General features: G+C 37.5%; 2 protein-coding genes across 3 annotated transcripts; one reads left to right on the top strand and one right to left on the bottom strand.

Moving 5' to 3' along the window:
- The first annotated feature begins 1,178 nt into the window (after nt 1–1,178).
- LOC120201453 (serine/threonine-protein kinase STY13-like) lies at nt 1,179–11,238 on the top strand. 2 transcript variants are annotated; one of them, XM_039202064.1, is made up of 7 exons: nt 1,180–1,414; nt 1,448–1,796; nt 2,355–2,476; nt 3,023–3,219; nt 3,365–3,539; nt 3,733–3,867; nt 10,679–11,238. In XM_039202064.1, exons 2-7 carry the CDS (start codon nt 1,454–1,456, stop codon nt 10,883–10,885), a joined length of 1,179 nt encoding a protein of 392 aa, XP_039057995.1. In that variant the 5' UTR covers nt 1,180–1,414; nt 1,448–1,453; the 3' UTR covers nt 10,886–11,238. The 2 variants fall into 2 exon arrangements, with proteins under 2 accessions (XP_039057996.1, XP_039057995.1); XM_039202065.1 differs by having other exon boundaries at nt 1,179–1,796.
- Nucleotides 11,239–11,840: 602 nt separating this feature from the next.
- LOC120201452 (U-box domain-containing protein 19-like) lies at nt 11,841–14,066 on the bottom strand. Its single transcript, XM_039202063.1, has one exon. It carries the CDS (start codon nt 14,014–14,016, stop codon nt 11,986–11,988), a length of 2,031 nt encoding a protein of 676 aa, XP_039057994.1. The 5' UTR covers nt 14,017–14,066; the 3' UTR covers nt 11,841–11,985.
- Between the last annotated feature and the right edge of the window lie 8,990 nt (nt 14,067–23,056).

Genomic DNA, 23,056 nt, shown 5'->3' with positions numbered 1-23,056 from the left:
ATAGTTTAAGGATGAAATTATGATGCTCAAAAGTTTAAGGACTAATTTAGAATGGAGATCATAGTTTGATGATGAAATTGAAATAATCAAAAGTTTAGGGATTAATTTAAAATGACAGTCATAGTTAGGGGCATATGATGTAATTAACTCTAATATTTTTTATTAACAAACAAAAATGTTACTTCATTCGTAACATTTTAAGTTAAACAAAAAATATTATGAAAACGAAGAAATTTTAAATTACGTCCAATATAAAATATTATTGTTTTATAATGTTTTTAATCGCACTGATTTACGCCATTTTTTAATCTAATTTTGTTTAGACTTTCGTATGTTTCATAAGGGGAGGGAAGCACTAGGACAAGGACATGCATGTTTGAGGTACACTGGCATCTACCATTTATCTCAGCTCAAAGACGAGGGTGGGCCTCCTCTTGTCCACACTGCTAAACCACACATATTTTATATCTCAATCCAACCATTAATCTCACTTGGACCCCTACATCTACATACACATATACTCCATATATAACATTTGGTTGGTTTACTTCCATTAAACTTTTAACATGCAATAAAGTAATCTCATGTGCTCTTAAAGCTTAAATTTATTTTATAAAGAATGTGAACATAATTAAATTCGAAAAATTATAAGATAATATTTATTTTAAATTTTTTTAACTATTAACTATGTATATATATTTATAAACGTATCTTCTTAAATCTAAGACGTTTAAATAGATAATTACCCTACTTAATCACTAAAGTTACTTGATGAATTTAATGTCACACTCTTACTACTAATAATAAAAAGCTAAATAATGAAAAGGGACAGAGTTTGGTTATATTTTTGGACCGACAGATAGGTATACAATTGTAAGGACTACGTACTGAATTTTATACAAAAAATACCTTTTGAGCTTATTTACATAGTTCATGCTTGAATGTCTGATTAATTTAATTAAATATTATATACTTATGATAAAAATAAAATTTTAAAATTAATTCATAATATTAAAATTAATTTTTTTATTTTATTTTAGAAAAATATATTATTTTATCTCTTAAAAATAATAAGTAACTAGTAAAAAATTTATATTTTGAATAGTACGAAACTATGAATATATTAAAACTGAGAAAAAAAAGGGAAACAGTAAACGAGGAATTCGAAGCATTGAAGGAGTAAGAAGAGGAGACCGTAGTGACTAGTGGCCAGTGGGTCAGTTACACGTTGTGTACGGGCAATTCCATGTTCCCACATGGATTATTGCGATTGGTTTTGGAGCAAACTCAACAAACTCTGTTTCTCTTCTTCCTTTCTTCTTCTTCTTCCACATCAAACAACATGGACTAAAAAGCAACTCTCTTTTGGTTTCCATCAATCACTTATCAACCAAACTCCCCTCATTTCCTCCCTTTCCCCACTGATTTTGAGCAAAAAGTTGAAGACTTTTCAATGAGTTTGAAGGAAGGCGGTGATGGGTTCGTGAGAGCAGATCAGATTGATCTGAAGAGCTTGGATGAGCAGCTCGAGAAACATCTCAACAGGGTTTGGACAAGTGACGGCACCAAGCTTAAGAAAGATGTTGCTGATGGCGATGGTGGCGGTGATCATGTTGCTGTTGATGATGGAAAGCTCAGGCTTGCTCGGAGCAACTCCGACAAGCCTGCAACTTTGGCCAAGAGGGAGAGACTGGAGTGGGAGATTGACCCGTCCAAGCTCATCATCAAATCTGTCATTGCTCGCGGTACCTTTGGCACTGTTCACCGTGGCATCTATGTCGATCTGGATGTTGCTGGTCTGATTCTAAATGAATTCCTTTTCCTTATTATTCTTGTCCTTGGACCCTTTTAAATGAATTGACTTAGACTGCTACTCAGATGGTCTGCATTTAACCAGATTTTGTTTTTTATACAAAGGCTTTACTCTAGTTTTTGGTGCAATTTTGGATTCTCGTAATTGTTTCTTCAAGTCCCTTCATTTCATAGTTCATTAGCCTCAGTGTTGCTATGTTTCTGCGGGTTATTCATTTGGATCACCACCCGTTTAGTCTATTTCTGGTCTTCTTTCGACTATTATGGAAGTCTTGGGAGTCCGTGAGTCACCATGGGGTGGGGTTGAATTTCTTGGTTCCATCAACAACAACTTTCATGTGATCCTAGCTCTTAATTATTACATTATTTCATGTCGGATAAACAAGGAACGAAAAGAATTATACAGTTCTAATATGTTATTTGCTGGTTATGGTAATCACAGATAGTCTCTAATGGCAGCCAACATAAGATCTATTTCATGGATTGGATTTGATCTTATGACCAAGATTATTTGTTTTAATACAACGTGTTTTGGTGTTCAGTGAAGCTGCTTGACTGGGGTGAGGAGGGCCACAGGACGGAAGCTGAGATTACCGCACTAAGGGCAGCCTTTTCACAAGAAGTTGCTGTTTGGCATAAACTTGAGCATCCCAATGTTACCAAGGTCAATTTCTACTTAAGAAGATCTTTTTTATTTCTTTTCGTAATTTCCCCTTCCCTTTAATCGTGATGATATTTGCTGTTGGATCTTTTATTAACAATATTCATACATAAACGCTTGAAGATTTTCGTCTGCAACCATGACTAAAAGCTCACTAGAATCGCTGTTAATTTCTTCACAAGCTTAATGTCTATAAAGCTATGGGGTTGCTGTAATGTTATTAAAGGTATCACCTGTTTCTGGGACCACATTGAAACTCTACAACACCTTCAGCTCCAAACAGAATGAACCGATGAATGAATGCTTAGAATATTAACTTGCTGTAATGTTATTAAGGGCATCTCCTGTTTCTGGCACCATATTGAAACTCTCCAAAAACCTTCAGCTCCAGACAGGACGAACCCATGAATGAATGCTTGAGGAGATTAACTTCCCAACAAATTGAATATATATTTGAAAAGACAAATGACTTTTAACTTTGCCGTTTTAGCAATCACTTAACTTCTATGTAGTTTCTTATTCTTACGAGTTATGGTTTATACTTTCCAGTTTATAGGGGCAACAATGGGCTCATCAGGGCTACAGATACAAACCGAGAATGGCCAAATCGGCTTGCCAAACAGCGTGTGTTGCGTTGTTGTGGAATATCTTCCTGGCGGTGCTCTGAAATCTTATCTTATAAAGAACAGGAGAAGGAAGTTAGCTTTCAAAGTGGTTGTTCAACTTGCTCTTGATCTTGCAAGAGGGTAATTTAACATATATATCTCCCATTTTCTATTTTTAGTTTCTTTTCTTTATTGTGTTTGGTTCTTTTACTGCTCAAGCATATGGCACCTTATATTCTCTCTCAAACTTTAGACTTAAAGGGGGGATCTCTCTATTATTTTGTAGGTTGTGTTACCTTCATTCACAGAAGATTGTTCACAGAGATGTAAAGACGGAGAACATGTTATTAGACAAGACATGTACGGTGAAAATTGCTGATTTTGGAGTTGCTCGCGTGGAAGCTTCAAATCCTAATGACATGACTGGAGAGACTGGAACCCTTGGCTACATGGCTCCAGAGGTATGGATGTCATTGTTATTTTAGTTTTACCAGATTTCATACGGATTTGAGGTTTTAACTTTGGAGCTATTTCATCAATGTATTGGTTCTTCATCCGACTTTATTGTTCAGCTAACTAGACTGAAAGTGAAAGAAAAGAGGAAAAAATGTGGTTTAAATGATTAGTTACTCATTAAGTGGGAGATCTTTTCAGGTTCTCAATGGCAACCCATATAACAGGAAATGTGATGTGTACAGCTTCGGGATATGTTTGTGGGAGATTTATTGTTGTGACATGCCATATCCTGACCTTAGTTTCGCTGAAGTGACCTCGGCTGTGGTTCGTCAGGTATATTAACTTTGCTTTCTTTCCCTACGTAGAGTAGACCGTTATTGTTCCCTCCCCCTTCTCATTGCTAATTTACATTATCCGACACTATTCCAGTTATGTTCATGTAGGATGCATGGTTGTATCTTACTCTCACTAGCATTGTTGCTAATTATCTTTTTTTTTATAAGAATTTCAGACCTCATTAAAAACCCCCTTCTTGATTAATGGAGCTTGTAGGGAAGCTCCTTAATCAGCGGAAGGAGGAAAAGAGTGCCTTAGGATTTTATTGAACAGTAAAAACACATAAGATACAACCAACAATACAACCGACAAAACCACCCCAACAGAACCAAATAAGCTGGAAACACCCATAAAACACAAAATCAGCGAAAACAACACTAGTAATCCCTTTACAAAACACATAAAATTCATACACCACCCTAAACAGCCATCAACAACTTTACTGACTCAGCCTATGCCTTCTTTAGCTAAGGCATCAGCCTCTAAATTGGCTGTCCTACTAACCCATCTAACAACACCTTCAAAGGCATTAAGCCTATGAGCAATATCTTTAATCAAGAAGGCATATACAACAGGACATAATTCATCCCCCTTAATCCAATCCACATCCACCTTACTATCACTCTCTATAATCAGACAGTCCTTGATCCTCTGTCGATAGTTTGCAAAGAAAGACAACCCCATAAGAATAGCCTTTAACTCCATCAACGTAGGCGGTCCCGGACCAGCAGTTTCCTTGAAATAGCCTATAATAGAACCTGAGGAATCTTTTAGAACTCCTCCTAACCCGCTTTTCTTCCAATCCCTTGTAGTGGCAGCATCAACGTTTAATTTAACAAAACCCAAAGGAGGAGGAGACCAAAGTAAAGTAGGAGAAATCTGAGTAGAGCGAAGAGAAAACAAGTCCCCAAGAGAAGGATCGGAAATGAGTGAATCTTTAGGAATAGACACTTCTTTATACTTTGCTAAGAACCAAGAAGCAAGCCTAAACCTTGCTAAAAAGAAGAATTCTGCCTTATCAAACTTTCCCCCTTCAAACACCACGAAATTCCTCATTTTCCAAGTAGTCCACAGAACGACCCCTGGAATAAAAGGCCAAATCAAAGAGTTAGACTTTAAACCATCCCAAGCTAGAAAGAAGCTTTTAGCGTCCGCTGGTAAAACAGAACAAATCCTCCAAAAACTTAAAAACTTATTCCAAAGGGACCACACCATCGAACAAGAGAAAAACAAATGAGAGGGAGACTCATCCGGCATCTTACATAGGGGACACAACACATCTTCAATTCCTTGAACACCTCTTTTGACAAGTTTAGTCCTAACAGCCAGCTTCCCATGAGCGATCTGCCAAAGAAAACACTCTACTCTTAGAGGTAGTAGACCTCTCCAAATGATCTTCCAGAAAAAGACCTCCTCCGATCCCAAAGTCTCGAATGAACCTAGATTAACAGCTGATCTAACAGTAAAAACCCCATCCCTAGTACCTTTCCAGATCACACGATCAGGAAATTCCGAAGAAAGTGAAAATTTTGTAATGATAGCCAACAAGTTAGACCATTGTTCAAGTTCCCAGTCATGAAGATTTCTTCTGAACTTGACATCCCAAGTCCAAACGGAAGAGATATACTCCCCAAATTCATATAATTTCCCAAACTGATTTAAGGAAATAGAAAATAGTCTCGAAAAAATGACATCAAGTGGATGATCCATAGCCCAAATATCTTGCCAAAACCGAATATTTTTACCATCACCAACATGAAAACTACTCATGCTTCTAAACTTACTGCCAAAGAAGTCTTCTTTAAAATAATATTTTAGCAGTGATCTCCAAATCCAGGATACCTTAAGTGGAAGCTTACTGTCCAGAGTTAAAACTGAAGAATCGAGTCTATATTTGGTACAAACAACTTCCCTCCAAACTGAGTCCCTATCATTTGCAAACCTCCAAGTCCATTTCCCCAAAAGCGCTCTATTCATCCTAAGCCCCCTTCACTCTTCGGCTTACTAACATTGGACTAGCTAACCCAGTGAATTTTTCTAATGCCATTTCCCCCTCCCCATAGGAAATTAGACATAATAGAGTTAAGGGTTTTAAGAACCAAAGTTGGAATTTTAATATGGAATGATAATATGTAGGAAGCGAACATAGAACCGTCTTAATTAACACTAGTCTCCCTGCTAAAGAGAGAGATGCTGCTTTCCACCCGGATAACTTGTTAAAAAAATTATTAATGACAGGTTCCCAAATAGCTGCAGAATTTCTAGTAGCACCTAGGGGAAGTCCTAGATATTCAGAAGGAAATCTCCCAATTGAACATCCAATAGAAGTAGCCCATTCCAGCAGTTCCTCCTCATTAACATTCACACCAAACAATTTACTATTCTTCAAATTCAGCTGTAGACCATAAACCACTTGAAAAACTCGAATCACCCTTTTGACATTCTGAATTTGCATCTTCGAGGCACCAGAAAATATAATCAGATCATCCGCAAACTGTAAATGTGACACATTTACAGACCCCTGTTCTCTGCCAATCACCATTCCAGAAAACAAATCCTGTGACACTGCCCTTCGAATCAATAGATTAAGTAGCTCCCCTACTAAATTAAACAACAAAGGAGACAACGAACAACCCTGACGAAGACCTTTAGCCATTGAGAATTCTTCAGAAGGAACTCCATTTACAAGAATCAAAATAGAAGCTGTGGTTACACACTGCTCAATCCAGCCCCTCCATCTGGACCCGAATCCCATTTTCTCCATTAATTTAAATAAAATAGACCACTCAACAGAGTCGTAAGCTTTTTTGAAATCAACCTTGAATACACAACCCTTGAGTCCATTTTTTCTCCAATAATCCACTCCTTCATTAGCAATTAAAAACAATCTAGAATATGTCTACCCGGTATGAAGGCAAACTGAGTTGGACTAATGATGTCTGAAACGCAACCCCTCAATCTCCTCGACAAACACTTAGAAATGATCTTATACAACCCACCAACTAGGCTAATTGGCCTAAAGTCATCTAGACCACCAATGTTAGAGACCTTTGGAATGAGAGTGATAAAGGTATGATTAACCCCATGTTCCCATTCTTTCCCCAAATAAAAATCATGAAAAAATTTCATAATATCAACCATGAGGGCATGCCAAAACCTTTTGAAGAAGCCCATATTTAAACCATCCGGTCCTGGTGCTTTATTACTATCACAAGATTGTATAGTCTCCCAGATTTCCTCCTCTGAAAATTCCTTCTCTAAACTTAGATTCTGCTCAACTAAAATACTAGGAAAAATCAACCTGATCTCTTCCACCTCTAAAGTCGAATGCTCATTGAAAATCTTAAAGAAGTGGTCCCTAATAATGGTCTTAATGACAGAAGGTTCTTGAATAACATTACCCCCGATATTCAAGGCATTCAAAGCATTCCTCCTCTTCTTAATCGAAGCACAATTATGAAAAAATCTTGTATTTCTATCTCCATCTTCTATCCATTTTGATCTGGACTTTTGGAACCAGATTTGCTCCTCTATTTTATAGAGTCTCCACAATTCTATTCTTGCTGAAACTAACTCTGCTGCCATTCCACTGTTAACACCATCCTGCAACTGTTGAATATCCAATTCTAGACTGTGGATCCTCGATTCTAAGGCTAAGATACTAGCCCCAGGAAATTGGACCCTACTGCCGGCCCAATTCTTGATAGCAGTTTTTGTATTTCTCATTATACTATAAATTCTAGCCTTCCTCTGCTAATTCTTTCTTTCTTGAATAGAAGATCTGACCAAATCCTCAAACCCAACTTCTTCCATGAGATAGTTAAAAAGTTTAAAAGGCTTTTTACCCTTCTATCAAAAAAAAAAAAAGGCTTTTTACCCCAATTGACACCTCCATTCTCCAGCAGAATAGCATTATGGTCTGAAAGAGATCTAGGCAGTAAGGTTTGCACCAAATCAGGAAATGCACCAAGAAATTGGCCATCAACCAAAAATCGGTCGAATCTAACATGTGTACGGGTATCTTGATTATTGCACCAAGTAAACCTTCCTCCATTTAAAGGTAAATCAATTAAGCCTGTTTGCAGCATAAAAAGATTGAATATCCTCATTGAATTCCTGTTCTGAGTTCTTCCGATCTTCTCTCCATCATGCAAATAAACATTAAAGTCCCCCCTACACAAATAGGAGCCCTCTGACCACTTATGAACATGCTCAACTCTTCAAAAAAACTATCTTTCTCCTCCTCTATTGAAGGGCCATAAACATTGATGAAAATACAACTGAAATTATTGACACGAAATTTTCCGGATAAGACAATGAATCTTCTGTAGATAGACTGACTTTCTAATTCGAAAACTTTATCATCCCAACAACTCATTAAACCCCCTGATGAGCCAACCGATGGAGATTCAAGGACTCCTTTAAAATAACTAAACCCCTTTCTTCTAAGCATAGATCTAGGAATCTTCTCCATTTTCGTTTCTTGCAGCCAAAGAAACTGTGGGTGATTTTTATCAATTAACCTCTGAATAGCCCTCTGTTTTTTCTTTCCTCCTTAATCCTCTCACATTCCATGAAGCAATGATAAAATTAATCTTCATCATTAATTAGTCCACAATCTACATCCCCATCAAGCTCTCCTCGATTAGCCTTATTCAAAGCTTTCTCCAAGCTGATAATCTTATCCAGAAAAGCCTCCTTCCCTTGCTTAAAAGACACCCCCAATAACTTGCTGATTTACCAAGTTGCTAAGGCTTCCTCCACTAAAATCGAAAAATCTGAAGTAGAAACTGTTGAGATTGACACCTGTTCATAAGCTTCCCTTAACAAGCATCTTTTAGCTCTTCTAAAGTCTGAGCCGGAAATGAATCTAGATCTATCACCTTCTGACAACTCTATTGCAACCTCCACTTCCACTATCTATTGAACAACTTTTGAGGGTTGAAAATTCTCCTCCTTATTGGTCCAATCCTCCTCTCTTTCAGGAGTAACATTCAGAATATTCCCATGCCAGAATTTCCTGCTCGTCGACCTTGAATAAAACCTCTTATAGCTGCTTGTTTTCCTTCTCTCTAACGAGACACTTTTTAAAGACAACAATCTTTTATTTCTGTACCGCGATCTCCCCCTTGAGAAGCTTTCTGCCATATTTATACTTGGCTCTAACAACATTAACTGCTGCCCAACTTGTCTAACTTCAGCCTGAAGACACTTCTCTAAATCTGACTCATTTCCCTCTTCTTAATTAGCATTTCCAGAGTTAACATTTTTGTGCTTGAGGATCATTTTGCCAAACTTGTCAATATTAATTGCTGGATCAGCTGGAATAATTTTTGAGCCAACAAGCCCAGAAAATCCCTCATTATCTGATTGGGCCTGTGATCCAAAATCAGAAAATTTTGACTTTCTAATTCCTAAGTCGGCATAATCACCAACTTTTATACTCCCAATACTCTGACTTTCTGACAGTTCACCATTAATGTCAATCCTATCTATAGAAAGTCTACCGAGTTGTTTTTCCCCACCAACTACCCCAGAATCAGAAAAGCCTATATTGTCAAACCAGGTGTCAACTTTTTGCCGAAAATCTTCTGCTGAAACATCTATATCATTCCCACTTTCTGACAACAATTTGAATTCTTCCTCTACAGTGACCTTCTCTCCACAACGTCCCTCACCGTGAACTTCCACCGGAGAGTTGCCAAAAAAGAACTTGAAGACTGGCACGCCGATCCCACCTTGATGCACACTTTAAATGATGTTCCATAGGAACCCAGAGAGATCACCTCCGGAATATCAAAACAACTTTCCACCCTTAATAAAATTTTCGCCGTTGTGAGGTCTTCTTTTTTCCTAGTGGCTTCATGAATGTCAACAACTATCCCCCATCCCCTGCTATTTGTTCGAAGAACTGATCATTCCAGCATAACAGAGGGACCCCCACTAGTTCCACCAAACAAAAGGCCATTGGGACACCATCATCACTCAACAAAGGGGCTAATCGATCAAACCAGAACTCTAGTTCTTCTTTCCTCTTCAACCAAGTATCCCTCATCTCTTCCGATGAATTAAAGACAATCACACAAGAATTCCACACATGTCCCCATCTGATAATTTGGACTTCGAAACCCTCTTTAAATAGCGCCTTCTTGACCGACTCAATCTGCAATGAGTGTTTAATAATCCCCGTTAATGACCTTTTAACCCAATTGGAACTTTCAGAAGGAATATGCATTTCCAAAGTATTTTTCTTCACTTTCCCCCTATGAATATCATCGGATGAAAACGCTTTATTTCCCATTGCACTTTTGTTTGACAACAAAGCCTCTTTATAAGACCTAGTATCCCTAAAACAATTGTTTAAAACTTTCGCCTGATTGGAATTGGATGTTCCAGCAATGTTCTGACTGGGGACCTTCTTTGTAGCAACATTCCTTCCCTCATACCAGGAAGAAGCTCCCTTATACCTTGCAAGACCAACTGAAATCTTTCTCCCATCTATCAGAACACCATTTAAGACCTCGGCTGCACTCTTCAAACCATCCTCACTCTTAAACTGAACAAAAGCAAACGTTGAAAATTTGTATTTTGGGTTCCTAGTGACTTTGGGAATGAAAACTCTCTCAATAGAACCATGTACTATGAAAATATCCCTTAATGAACGTCGGGACACCCTCCTACTAAGATTGTCGATGAACACTGTCCAGTTCTCATCGGAGACTGACTTTCCTTTGAGACTCTCCCTCTCTACGTTTTGCTCTCTCTCTCATTTTTTTCCATTGTTGCTAATTATCCTTGCATTGAACAGAATTTGAGACCGGATATACCAAGATGTTGTCCCAGCTCTCTTGCAAACGTGATGAAACGATGTTGGGACGCAAACCCCGACAAGCGACCTGAAATGGATGAGGTAGTCTCAATGTTGGAGGGAATAGACACATCCAAAGGTGGAGGTATGATTCCTATTGATCAACAGCAGAGCTGCCTTTGCTTCCGGATGTATCGAGGGCCTTAAAAGAACAACTCTTAAATGCATATAGGAAAAAAAAAAAGACTGCAAGACTGTTGTTTAAAAGGTTAAACAAGTCTAGTTTGTATTATAACGAAAACAAAACAGACAATCCAAGCCAAGCCAAGAGGAAAAAGTGGGCTTAGAAGCTATGCCCTATTCCACTTTGTTGAACGATTGTAAAGCTGTTTCCTTTGCTATTTTCTCTTTTAATTTTTTGGAGGTTCCATCTCAGTATGTGTAATTTTTATATTTGCCAGTCTGGGTGTGAATTGGCCCCTCCTCCCTGTCTGTAAGAACACTCTTTATACACTAGACTTAATAATTAAGCATTATTAAAGTTGATCTACATTAGAATTCAAGTTTATTTTCTCTGTTATCACTCTCATTTCTCTCAATGATCCACTTGTGCTTGACCTCACCCGAGCTCTGGACTTCTTTACTCCGAGCAAGGAAGGAGATCCCACGAGTGCAAAACAGTCCTTATCACCAACACCTATATGTAACAGTGAAAAACGAATATTACACACACTGCCGCAATGAAGACGTGGGAAGAACAGCTGCACATAAAAAGCTTCTGTGGTGTAGTGATGATTTTAAACCTTTTGAAATAGCTTTGGATCCCGATTGTAGAGTATCAGACGCCTGTGATCCACTGTCGGCTGCAACAGCGGAGTCTTGGGTATTACAAAGGATGCCTGATAGATATGTATATAACATACCAAGAGTCGTACAGTTTAAAGAGAAGGGAATTAGAGGTTCTTTTAACTAAAGATAAAGCAACATGAAAGATGGTTTTATACATTAGATTGTTAGAACGTAAATGCAAAAGATTGAAAACTAGAATTCAAGTCACCTTATCTCATCTTCCAGAAACACGTTTTCTTTTTTTTGAATAGTCCGTCCAAACACACGTAAATAATAATGAGTATAAAAAATACTTGCGTGATTACAAAATTTCCACTTCATAGTAAAAGTAACTGCGATAATGATAGAGATGTAGTCATTAGCTCCTGCAAAAACTGAGCTAATGTCTCGAAATTCAAATCATAACGACTGTAAGTATATATTTACAAGTACAAAACGAAAACAATCCTTGATCACTGTTACCAAACATGAACTGACTGTTCATGTGTAAATGCTTGACACCCTTGTCTAGATGAGCTTGTTTCATGGAACTTGTGAAGAATCTTGATCAGTGAGCGAGCTTTCTTGCTCGCCTTAGTTGTGCCATCTGTCGTGAGCGAGTACAGGGAGTTCATAACCAAAGGATCCTTAGCCAATACAGCGATGGCCTCGTCATCATCACTGTTACAGCAACACAGTAAGATGGAAACACAATGCTCCTTTGCCGCTTGAGATGTTGAAGATTGCAAAATCCTTGTTATTAGAGGCAAAGATGAAGCCCGGAGAATCGCGAAACTCTCTGCCAAGCTCGCGAGAAGCGCTACTGAATCTGTAATGAGCTCGTGCTTGTCTGATGAAGCAAGGATATCCAGGAGCAATGGGATGGTTCCGGCATCGATGACCCTTCGACGGTTTCCAGGATATAAAATGAGTCCAAACAGAGCTACCACTGCGTTTTTTCTCCCACAAGGCGTACCTTCCTTGATGAGATCCACAAGTGCTGGGATTGCCTCATCCATTTCCCCAATCAATTTCCTATACCCTTTCACTGAAGAAAGGTAAAATATTGTTGCAGCAGCTATTTGCCTGGCTTCCAAACTCATTCCCATCTTCAGAACTGCAAGAATCGACCTCAATCCCCCACTTTCAACTATCACTTTCTTCCCACTGGCATGCTTTGAAAGCTTCAACAAAGCTGCAACTGCATTCTCTTGTATGGACTTATTGAAAGAATACAAAAGGTTCAAAAGAGGCGGGATCGTGCCAGCTTCAATCAAGCAAGACCTGTTATAAATGTTCGATTTCGCAAGCAGACGAATCTCGTAAGCGGCCTTGTTTTTCTGCTCACTGGGTCCAAAAATCAGCTTTCTCACTAGGAGTTTTGACAGAAACCTCAATGCCTCCGCGGCCGCCGGACTCCCGGGAACGATTGTCGTCGATATGTCGCTGTTTTTCTTTCCTTTTTTGGCGAGAGATACCCCATTATCAGCACAAAACTGATGGATTAGCTTGCGGAGATTTGTGTTCGGGACCAATTCGGTGCTCGCTAGTTTCTCCCCTGTTTTCGGACAAATGGTATGCCCTGCTTTCAACCATTTTTGTATGGAAGACCGATCGTATGTTTGTCCAGTGGAGACAGTGACCGGATCGATCATTAGTTCCAGCGATATCGGGCAGCGAAAATCTTCGGGGTTCAAGCAACTAAGAATCTCCATGTTGCATTGTACGTCAGTTTGATCGGCATTTTGACCATCCAATGTATCGAACATCCATCCCCGGCAATAACACATGAACCCCAGCAAACTACTTAGAAATGGTACTTCTCTTTCCTCACCTTCAACGCATTGTTCTTCCAAGAATTTGACTTCCTTGTTGCAATCGCTCCAGGTTCTGATCTCAAGATAATCAAGAACCCGTTTTAAAATTTGAAACTCGGGTTCGATTCCCTTCTCGAACCGATCCAAAAAGGAAAGAACTCGTCTCGTGGCTCTTTCACCATGAGGATCGATCTCGATTTTCGCCTTCCGTGCCTGCTTCGCTACCAACTCCACCAATTCCTTCACTTCGGCACAAACATCAATCGAATCCAATGGCAAAACATCTAGCGCTGTAGCAACAGTTCTAATTAGCACTCGAAATTGAGTGGCCACCATCTCCGACTTCATTAAAATCCATAGGCTGGCTCCTTCTCGACAGCAATCCTCCAACAAGAAGTTAATTTTCTGGAAAGTAAGATGAAGCTCAGAGAAGCAAAGCACAGCCGACTCGGAAACAACTAAACCGCGATCGTGAATCTCCTCGAGAAACACGAGGAGTATCCCAATTTGTCGAATCGCTTCCCGTGCATTTCTTCTTTGAGTAGAAAAGGATTTTGACTGGTAATTACTGATATTCTGAGAAAGAATAATTAATGAGCGGAGAAGGGTCCCCGGAGAAACTGATTCGCAAGGATGAACAGCCGGAAACGAAAACATCCGGCGGTCAATTTGATCAGATTTTTTTTGTATCATCGAGTATAACTAAAACGGTAGTTAAAAGGAAAAGCAGAGGATGCACAAACTTGTTTACAACTTAGTGAGGGGTTTCAGTTAATCCAATCCAAAATATAACGAGAAAATCTTGGTGGACACGTGGCAGGTTATGAAGGATTACATGACGGTGCCTACTGCTACCGAGTTGACTAGGAGAAGACAGGTTGGGATCGATTTGGCGCCCACAAAGTTCGGACACGTGTCGTATGACACGTGTAGTCTTGAGGTTTGGCAAGTGATTCCTTCTACGAAAGGAGATATGGATATACTTTGAAAATTCAAGGAATGATTCACAACACGTCAAACAAATATCTCCCATCTTTAAAATATTAGTATTATTAACCAAGTCTTTCTATCTTAAATTAAATATAATTGGCAAAAAAACTAACTTCTAGCTTTTTTTTTAATGATAAAATAACTTCAGTAATCGAAAATGCCTTATAATATATGATTTTAATTAATTTTTTTATATTTACAAAAATAACCAACAAATTCGCAACACGAGCTCCAATTTTACAATACAGTTTCCGAATTCGCAACTCAATTTTTTTTTTCGCAACTCAAATTTCTTTTTCGCAACGCGAATTTGGAATTCGCAACACATAAGTCAAATTCGTAACTCGATTTTGACAATTTCGCAACACGAATTTCTTTTTCGCAATACGATTTTTAATTTCACAACTCGATTTTTGAATTCGCAACACAAATTTCTTTTTCGCAACACAAATTTCTTCTTCGCAACTAGATTTTCTTTTCGCAACACGAATTTCTTTTTCGCAACTCAATTTTCTTTTTCACAACACAAATTTTTTAGATATATAAACTACGCCAGCAGCAGCAACAACTCATAACCTAAATCCCTAAATCGCAACTCAGTCTATCTCCATCTCTCACTATCTCCGACGACATCCGTTCCTATATCCGACGACATCCTTCCCCATCTCTAATTTTTTTTACATAATTTTATTTCTATATAATTTTTCAATGATTTCTCTCCCAAATTATCAAGTATCAACTTAAAAAAGTATGTTTTTCTCTAAGTTAGTGATGATATATAGTTTATAACTCGTTTGTTTAGTAAATTAATTTACAATTTGTAGAATGAAATCATCTAATGTTGATCATGTTTGGATAGATTTGTGTTATGGAGGGTCATGGGAGAATGGTAATGGTGTTTTACAATATATGCATTTACCCATGAATCTTCAACTAAAACTGTCATTAAATTTATTAACTTTTGAAACTCTAATGTTACGTGTTTCAAAGAAATTGAATTTAGAGCTTCTAAGTGGATTTAGACTATCTTATTAGAGAAAATGTAAAGTTTATTTGTTAACCAACAATGAAGATGTTGAACGATTCATTGCTTACATTAGTGTTTCGCAAGATGATGTTACATTGTATGTTGTTGAACCTAGAAGTAGTGAAATTGGGTCAGTAACGGGTAGTAATCAACTAAGTTCTTCAGCCCCAGTTTATAGTGCTCACAATGTACAACGTTTTTATCAACCTCAAAATTTCATGGTTCCACCACAATTTCATCACCAAGAAAATTTTGTTTCACCACATTTTCAATACCAAACACAATCTCAAAATCCATAACTTTTCCCTAATCCAAATTCCAATCAACTTTCAACACCAAATTTCGTTTTTCGTATTGACCAGTTAGACGATGATGAGCCAACAGAAAAAATTGTGAGTACTAGTCAGTATTCAAAATTTGATCTTGGTCAATACCCGGACTTTGATCTTGGTCAATACTCGGATTTTGATGATGTTTCAGAAGAAGAAACAGACCCTGCTTGTAATGATTTTGATATTGGTCAATACCCTCATTTTGATGATGAAACAGCCGTTGTCGAGGAAGATGTTGTTGATGGTAATGAGGAGGAAGTTACGGCTCTGAATGAACATGTTGAACATCCATTATGTAATTCATATAACCCTGAACAAGAAAAAGAAGAAGAAAAAGTCCCCGAAGAAAAGAAGAAGAAAGAGCCACTAGAGTATAACTGGAATATGCCAGAATTACTTCAGATACCGGAAGAAGAGTTGGTAAAGGTAGCAGTTGATTGTTACACAAAAGTTATTCGTATCAAGAAAGATGATTGTTTTGATACAAAGGAAGACTTGAAGATAGCTTTGTATACGAAATGTGTGGAAGATTGGTATAAACTAAAAGTTAACAAATCAAGCAAAGATCGTTTCGAAACAAAGTGTAGGATTGACAAAAACTGTACGTGGCGTATGATTGCAAAGAGGATAAAAGATTGTGAAATGTTTCAAGTTATGACTTTTATTGATAAACATACATGTTCAAGAACCCAAGTTTTTCCTCACCATAGATATGCAAACAAAAAGGTGTTGGGTGGTTTTCTGGCTGAGTTAATGTTTTTGAATGACAGGGTATATCGGGGACATGAAATTATGAATGACATGAATGCTCATTGGAATTGTTGAGAGGGTCGCCAGAAGCATCGTTTGCCCAACTGTCGGCTTATTGTCATAATTTAAAGCTGAAAAATCATGGGTCAGTAACTCATATCAAAACAGATAGAGATGGATGTTTTGAGTTGATGTTTATCACCATTGGTGTTGCGGTTAGTAAATCAATATAATTTTGTTGACTCATTTTTGTTAGTTACATGCATTTCACATTTAAATGGTTATATTTCTTGTGTATATTATTTTGTAGATTCGTTCGTTTATTACTTGCATGCGGCCAGTTATTATAGTTGATGGACTACATTTGAAAGGTCGATACCTTGGAGTAAACTTATTAGCAGTAGCCATGGATGCTAAAATGGGATACTGTCAATAGCTTACGGGGTTGGCAAATCTGAAACCTCTGATTCATGGACATAGTTTATGGGGCATCTTAGGGATTGCATAGGTCCTATTAGCAATCTGGCAATCATATTCGATAGGGCAAACTCAATTGACAACGCTATTAGAAGGTGTTTCCCAGATGCTTTTCATGGACTATGTGGTGTTTTTTTTTATATAAATCTAAAATCAAGGTCTGCTGGTATAAAAAATCACAAATGAACATACTGGAAGACTGTAAAAGCTTATCGGAAAGTGGATTTTAATAAATATATAAATTGTTTAAGACCTCAATGTGCTCAAACACTAGAAGATGTCGGGTTTGAAAGATGGTCAAGAGTACATCAACTTGGAGCAATATATGGTTTCATGACGTCTAATAGTGCAGAATCAATCAACGCTCTAAGTCTTCATTCCCGAAAATTACCCATTACTATGTTAATGGAGTTTTTTTGAGCCTCTATTTAACAGTGGTACGATAAGAAAAGAAACCATACAAGTATTATTTCTTTAAATTCGTAACTTATCATATTTAATAGATTTTACTAAGTATTATTTATTTAAATTTACAGGAACATTGGAACGTCGTGTTGCACAATGGACTGAAAAAAAGAGAACGAAACATGTTGTGAAGTCAACGTCATAGAGAGTTGAACCATGTTCAAACACTTTGTTTGAAGACAAACATCTGGTTATCCTTGTGGCCATATTATAAAAGTTGCTCTTCATCTAAACCAAGATGATTCAAGCGCATACGCTATGGATTGCTACACTACAGAAGTATATCGACAAACTTATGCCGAGATTGTCTACTCTATTCCACATCCTTCTAAGTGGGACATACCAGATGACTTACAAACAGTTTTGCCACCAGTCATGGATAGAAGGCTACTTGGCCGACCAAAAAATCATAATCGTATACCGTATAAGGGTGAAGAGAAGAAGATATCGGCATGTAGTCGGTGCAAGGAAAGTGGTCATATAAGGTTGACCTGTGGATCACCAGTGTCATCACAATCATCTTTTCCTCTACCAAAATATGGATCCTCATCAAAATCTAAAGCTCATATGGTGCCAAGAAAAAGGAAATTAAAATCGCATTCAAAATCAAAATCCCAATCACAACCGCCTTCACCTTTTGGGACTATTAACTTAGGTGATTTTTAAATGCAAACGTTGTATTATGTGTATTATATGTGTGAATGCATACATTTTTGCAGTTAGGCATGCATTATAAAGCTGTACTCCTGACATCACATATACTTAACTTGAGTTTGAACATTGCTATGATATGTTCAGTTGTTATCACTTATCAGATTGTTGTCTGTTATCTTCTTTTTGAAGGTGTTTTCCTTGAATTGAAACTAGAAAAAAATATGGTTATTGTGAAATTCTCCATATTCGCAACTCAAATTCGTAACGCGAAAATCGTATTCGGAACATGAAAACTGCAACTCGATATTAAAATTCGCAACTCGATATTAAAATTCGCAACGCGATTTTCGTGTTGCGAATTTGATTTTCGAATTGCGAAACCAATTTTCGTGTTGCGAATTCGATTTTCGTATTGCAAATTTGAATATCGAGTTACAATTTTCGCGTTGCGAATTTGATTTTCTTAAACGTATTGTGCCTTCAACATGTCTTTTTTGCCAACATAATGCAGATTGAAATTAAACAAATCAATTAAACAAGAAAAAACAAATTTTATTTACACTTTACAGCACATCCAACCTAAAATGATCCTAACAATAGGGAGCTTACAGACCTGAGATATGATCAGCCAATGAAATGAGATAAATTAAATTATTTAATCTTTATCAACAAATGGTTGTTTATGCACACTTTCAGCACCCGGTGAGGTTGTAAGCATCTCAAAATTTCTCGGCTTCAAACCTATACATAAAACTCACAAGTGAAAATCATGTACATTCTAATCACAGTTCAAAGTCATACAGACAAGCGAAAAGAAATTCTCACATGGTCATACTGTCGCATATCAACCACTAGAAGCAGGTAGGCAACGTCTCGCATATATCTCTCTAGCCATAAAATGCCGAAACCACAACCCTACTGCAGCTCTATCTCTATCTGTCGGAGGTAGAAACTATTTACCTACTCTCGTCATACGTTCCAAGCACATGCATACAAGCGACCACAATCCCCTCTGGTTATTGACGTTTGTTGTGGCGCTGTCTCGTCTCTCGTCATTATAACTTTTAACTTTTTTGGCTTCTCGTTTCCTGAATTAGTCCAATAAGCAACTGCATCCAAGTATTTAGCCAAAAGATCGCTCCATCCCCTACAAATAATATCTTTCAGATCAGATAATGGTATGTAATTCAGTATGTTGTCATATACTATCGTCTTCAGGGATGGGAGCTGAAGCTCAATGAGAATCCAATGATGATGTTCCATAATAGGGATAAACACCTGCAATATAATAAATAATACTTCAACTACACACATCAAATAAATTTTATGAAAACCTTTAAATATGCAAAAATAAATACTAACCTTATCGACCTCCCACCACACAGGATAAAGGATAGCTTTGCCATTACCTGACGCATATGAAGAGTCTCTCTGATCCTTCAAGTGAGCTGCGTGAAAAGACGAAGGCATAATAGTCCATCGCGTCTTTTTGAGTTTCTTCAATTTCCTTAAGATCAGAAGTCGTGTTACCCATGCATCAATATATTGTTTATAAAAAATACATATATTAGTGAATTTAATAAATTTTAAAAAAATAATCAAAATAAATATAAAAAGAATATAATACCTACCCCCATTCGAAATAGCCATTCTCTTCAACCCCTAATAAAACACTCCACCAAGACCACTCAAGAAACGAATGTGTATCGTCGATTTTGCATATATCGGTGAAGCACCCCTGACTCCGTTAATGTAGATAAAAATCAACTGTGGTCTTAGCCCAAATGGTATTATCCTTAATTGTGTCCTGTAGTGTGCATATCTCGTGCTAAGGAATGGTACTGGTCGGTAACTGATACGAAAGCCATATATGATCCATCATACCGGGAACAATATGTCTCGACATAGTATAGAATGTGGATTCTGAACGATGGGAGGTGGATCCTGATCGATGGGAGGGGCTTCTTGAATGATGGGAGAGGCCTCTTGAACGATGGGGGGCCTCTTGAACTATGAGAGGTGAATCCTGAATAATGGGAGGTGGATCCTAAATGGTTGTAGGTGGATCATGCTTCTTCTTATGCAGTCTTGGAACTATTGGGGTGAAAGGAGACGTAATGGAAGGTCTACGACATCTGATGCGTGAACCCCGTCGTGTAAGAAAAACCTGACGTAAATCACCTACCTCATCGGGCCGGTAAAAATAAATTAATACATAAATCAGTAAATAAATAAATAATGTCGAAAAAAGGTTATTTGCATTTTTAGTATAGTATTTCTTATAAAATTAAACAAACTTCCCTCATTGTGTAGAGTATGAACCTCATTCTGCAACGATGAAACAATCTTACGTAGAGCACCGACCTCATCATGTAAAGTAGCTGCCTCACCACGTAAAGCACCATTGTCATCACGTAAAACAACTACCTCACCACATAAAGACCCTACCTCATCACGCCATGCACCATTGTCATCACATAAAGCACCGACCTCATCACGTAAAACACTCACCTCACCACGTAAAGCACCTAACTCATCCCGTGGAGGTGGAGAACAGGGAGATAAATATCGTGACATCTTTTTCGGTCGTCTATCATGAGGTGATGGTGAAAAAGAGGCTCGATGATATGATGGAATAGGTGATGGATCTCGGTGTCGAGGTGTAAAGTCGGCTAGAGGTGATGGCTCTCAGTATCGAGGTGTAGAATTGGCTCATCAGGTGATGGATCTCGGTGTCGAAGTGGAGAATCGACTCTATGAGGTGATGAATCTCGGTGTCAAACTAAAAAATCGGCTAGATGAAAAAGTGGGGGGTGCTCATCATCCGTCCCATAAAAAAATGCCTACTAGCTTGCCACCAATCAGTGGCAAGCTCAGCCTCTGTGGGTGTCAATGTCTGTATTGGATAGTTTGCCTCCTAACAATATAAAAGCCCAAACAAAGTCAAACGTCTACTAGTAATAACTTGTTTATATATGGTAGTATTTGTGTTAACTTATATCATTGATCGTCGTATATGGTACTAAATCTTCCCAATCCAACAGTCGGATCCTCTTTCAAGTAATAGCCTTAGAAATATCATTTTAATTCTTGATGGCATAAGTACGCATGCTGGGAAATGCCTCAAATATCCAAATCTACAAACAATATAATACACAAACATTAATTTTAGTAATTGTTAAATAATTAATTTTGGAAACATTATATAGAAATTCTTACATTAAAGGTCCAAATAAAGCCTACCAAAGTGTATTTGAAACCATGCCCACGCAAACTACGACAGTCTTCAAAGGCAGACGATAATTTTTTCCAAGTAGCTTTTCATAGATATGAACCCCACGGAAACACGTTTCATGCATCTAGGTCATCTACCAATAATATTAAATCCTGAGAAATAGGTTGTATGCCCTCTTTGGCTGAAAAGTTGGCATACAAAAGTAACAAAAGGCATACTCGGACAATATCAAGGTCATCCATCCGAGTAAAACCATCTTTAAAAAGTAATATTCTCAAATCGTCAACGTGTAAAGTGGCCTTCACCTTTGTCAGCTCAGGAAAAACCCGAAATAACCATGATGGGCGGGTGATATGACTAGTTTATGGACCTAATTCATCGTGTGGTCCGAAACGTAGACCAATGACCAAGCAAAACTCCTCCCGCCCAAAATGAGTATACGCCGGTGGAAAATGAAACCATATCTCCTCATCGAGATGTTGTATCCCCTCGGGTAGATCGTTAGTCATAGTCTGAAGAAACAAATGAGTCAACATATCATCTCTACTTGGATGTTGTACTTTCATCCATTGCCCGAAACAAGTATTCTCAAACAAATTTCTTTGGACAGGTGTAAGTGTCGACGTAATTGTAGTAGCTAGGCTTAATTTATTCCTTAAAGTCAATGCAGCTGAAAAAAATTCCTAACAAAAACAATAAACATGCCAAGTTAGATATACTAATAACCAAAAACAACAAATTATACACAATAAACAGACATGATATTAAACATGGAAAATATGGGCAAATATGTTTCAAACTAGCCCGGTATTCATCCAAGTCATTATTCTATCATAGTTCACAAAATGCATCAGATAACATTCCAGAAGTAAGCACTTATATAAACATTTAAAAGGACAACATATAGGTTTAGTGCAGGTTCAAGGACAACATTCTAGAAGAGTAGTAGTTTATTCTTGAAACTTAAATTCACAACACTGTGAAGTTAGTATTTGTCTTTGTTTTTTGGTTGAAGTAATGCAATTCATTCAAGTTTCAATTTGCAGAAGAAGAGTAGTTTATTCTTGAAACTTAAATTCACAACATGAAAACCACAACTCGAAAATGAAATTCGCAACACGAAAATAAAATTCGCAGCGCGAAAACTAAAATCGCGTTGCAAATTTCATTTTCGTGTTGCAATTTTGTGATGCGAATTTCATTTTCGTGTTGCGATTTTAAGTTTCAAAAACTAATCTTCTTCTGCAAATTGAAACTTGAATGAATTGCATTACTTCAACCGAAAGACAAATACTAACTTCACAGGGTTAAAGGCTAAACAATTTAACAGTATTGGCAGTAACCGAATGAATTTACTAAGACAATCTAAGTGAAATGGTTAATCTATATATTGAAATTACGAGTAAATTTATCATCAATTTAAATATGAAAAATCTAATAATAATACAAAAATTTCAAAATAAAAATAATTAAAAAAACTAACCCTCGGCGGTTGATTTTCCATTTGTGGTCGTGAATGGTTGTGAGAGGGTGGCTTTGAGAGATGGAGATGGAGGGGGGTCGTCGGATATGGGGACGGATGTCGCCGTAGAGAGTGAGAGATGGAGATGAGATTGAGTTGCGATTTAGGGGTTTAGGTTTTGAGTTGTGAAATTAATATTCGTGTTTCGAATTCGAAAATCGAGTTGCGAAAATAAAATTCGCGTTTCAAAAATAAAACGCGCTTTGCGAATTATAAAATCTTGTTGCGAAAAGGACTATTGTGTTGCGAATTTAAAAATCGCATTGCGAAAAAGAAATTCG

Source organism: Hibiscus syriacus, unplaced genomic scaffold (genome assembly GCF_006381635.1).
Source record: "Hibiscus syriacus cultivar Baekdansim isolate YM2019G1 unplaced genomic scaffold, ASM638163v2 tig00007227_pilon, whole genome shotgun sequence".
NCBI classification, from domain to species: Eukaryota; Viridiplantae; Streptophyta; class Magnoliopsida; order Malvales; family Malvaceae; genus Hibiscus; species Hibiscus syriacus.
Note: the sequence above shows the minus strand (reverse complement) of the source record. Positions and strands in the feature narration are given on the sequence as shown.

What these genes read in the sequence shown, in the direction of transcription:
- LOC120201453 (XM_039202065.1), top strand. Translation starts at nt 1,454, where the DNA reads ATGAGTTTGAAGGAAGGCGGTGATGGGTTCGTGAGAGCAGATCAGATT. An exon ending in TGTCGATCTGGATGTTGCTG is followed by an intron (nt 1,797 to 2,354) that starts GTCTGATTCTAA and finishes TTTGGTGTTCAG; the next exon opens with TGAAGCTGCTTGACTGGGGT. An exon ending in TTGGCTACATGGCTCCAGAG is followed by an intron (nt 3,540 to 3,732) that starts GTATGGATGTCA and finishes AGATCTTTTCAG; the next exon opens with GTTCTCAATGGCAACCCATA.
- LOC120201452 (XM_039202063.1), bottom strand. Translation starts at nt 14,016, where the DNA reads ATGATACAAAAAAAATCTGATCAAATTGACCGCCGGATGTTTTCGTTT.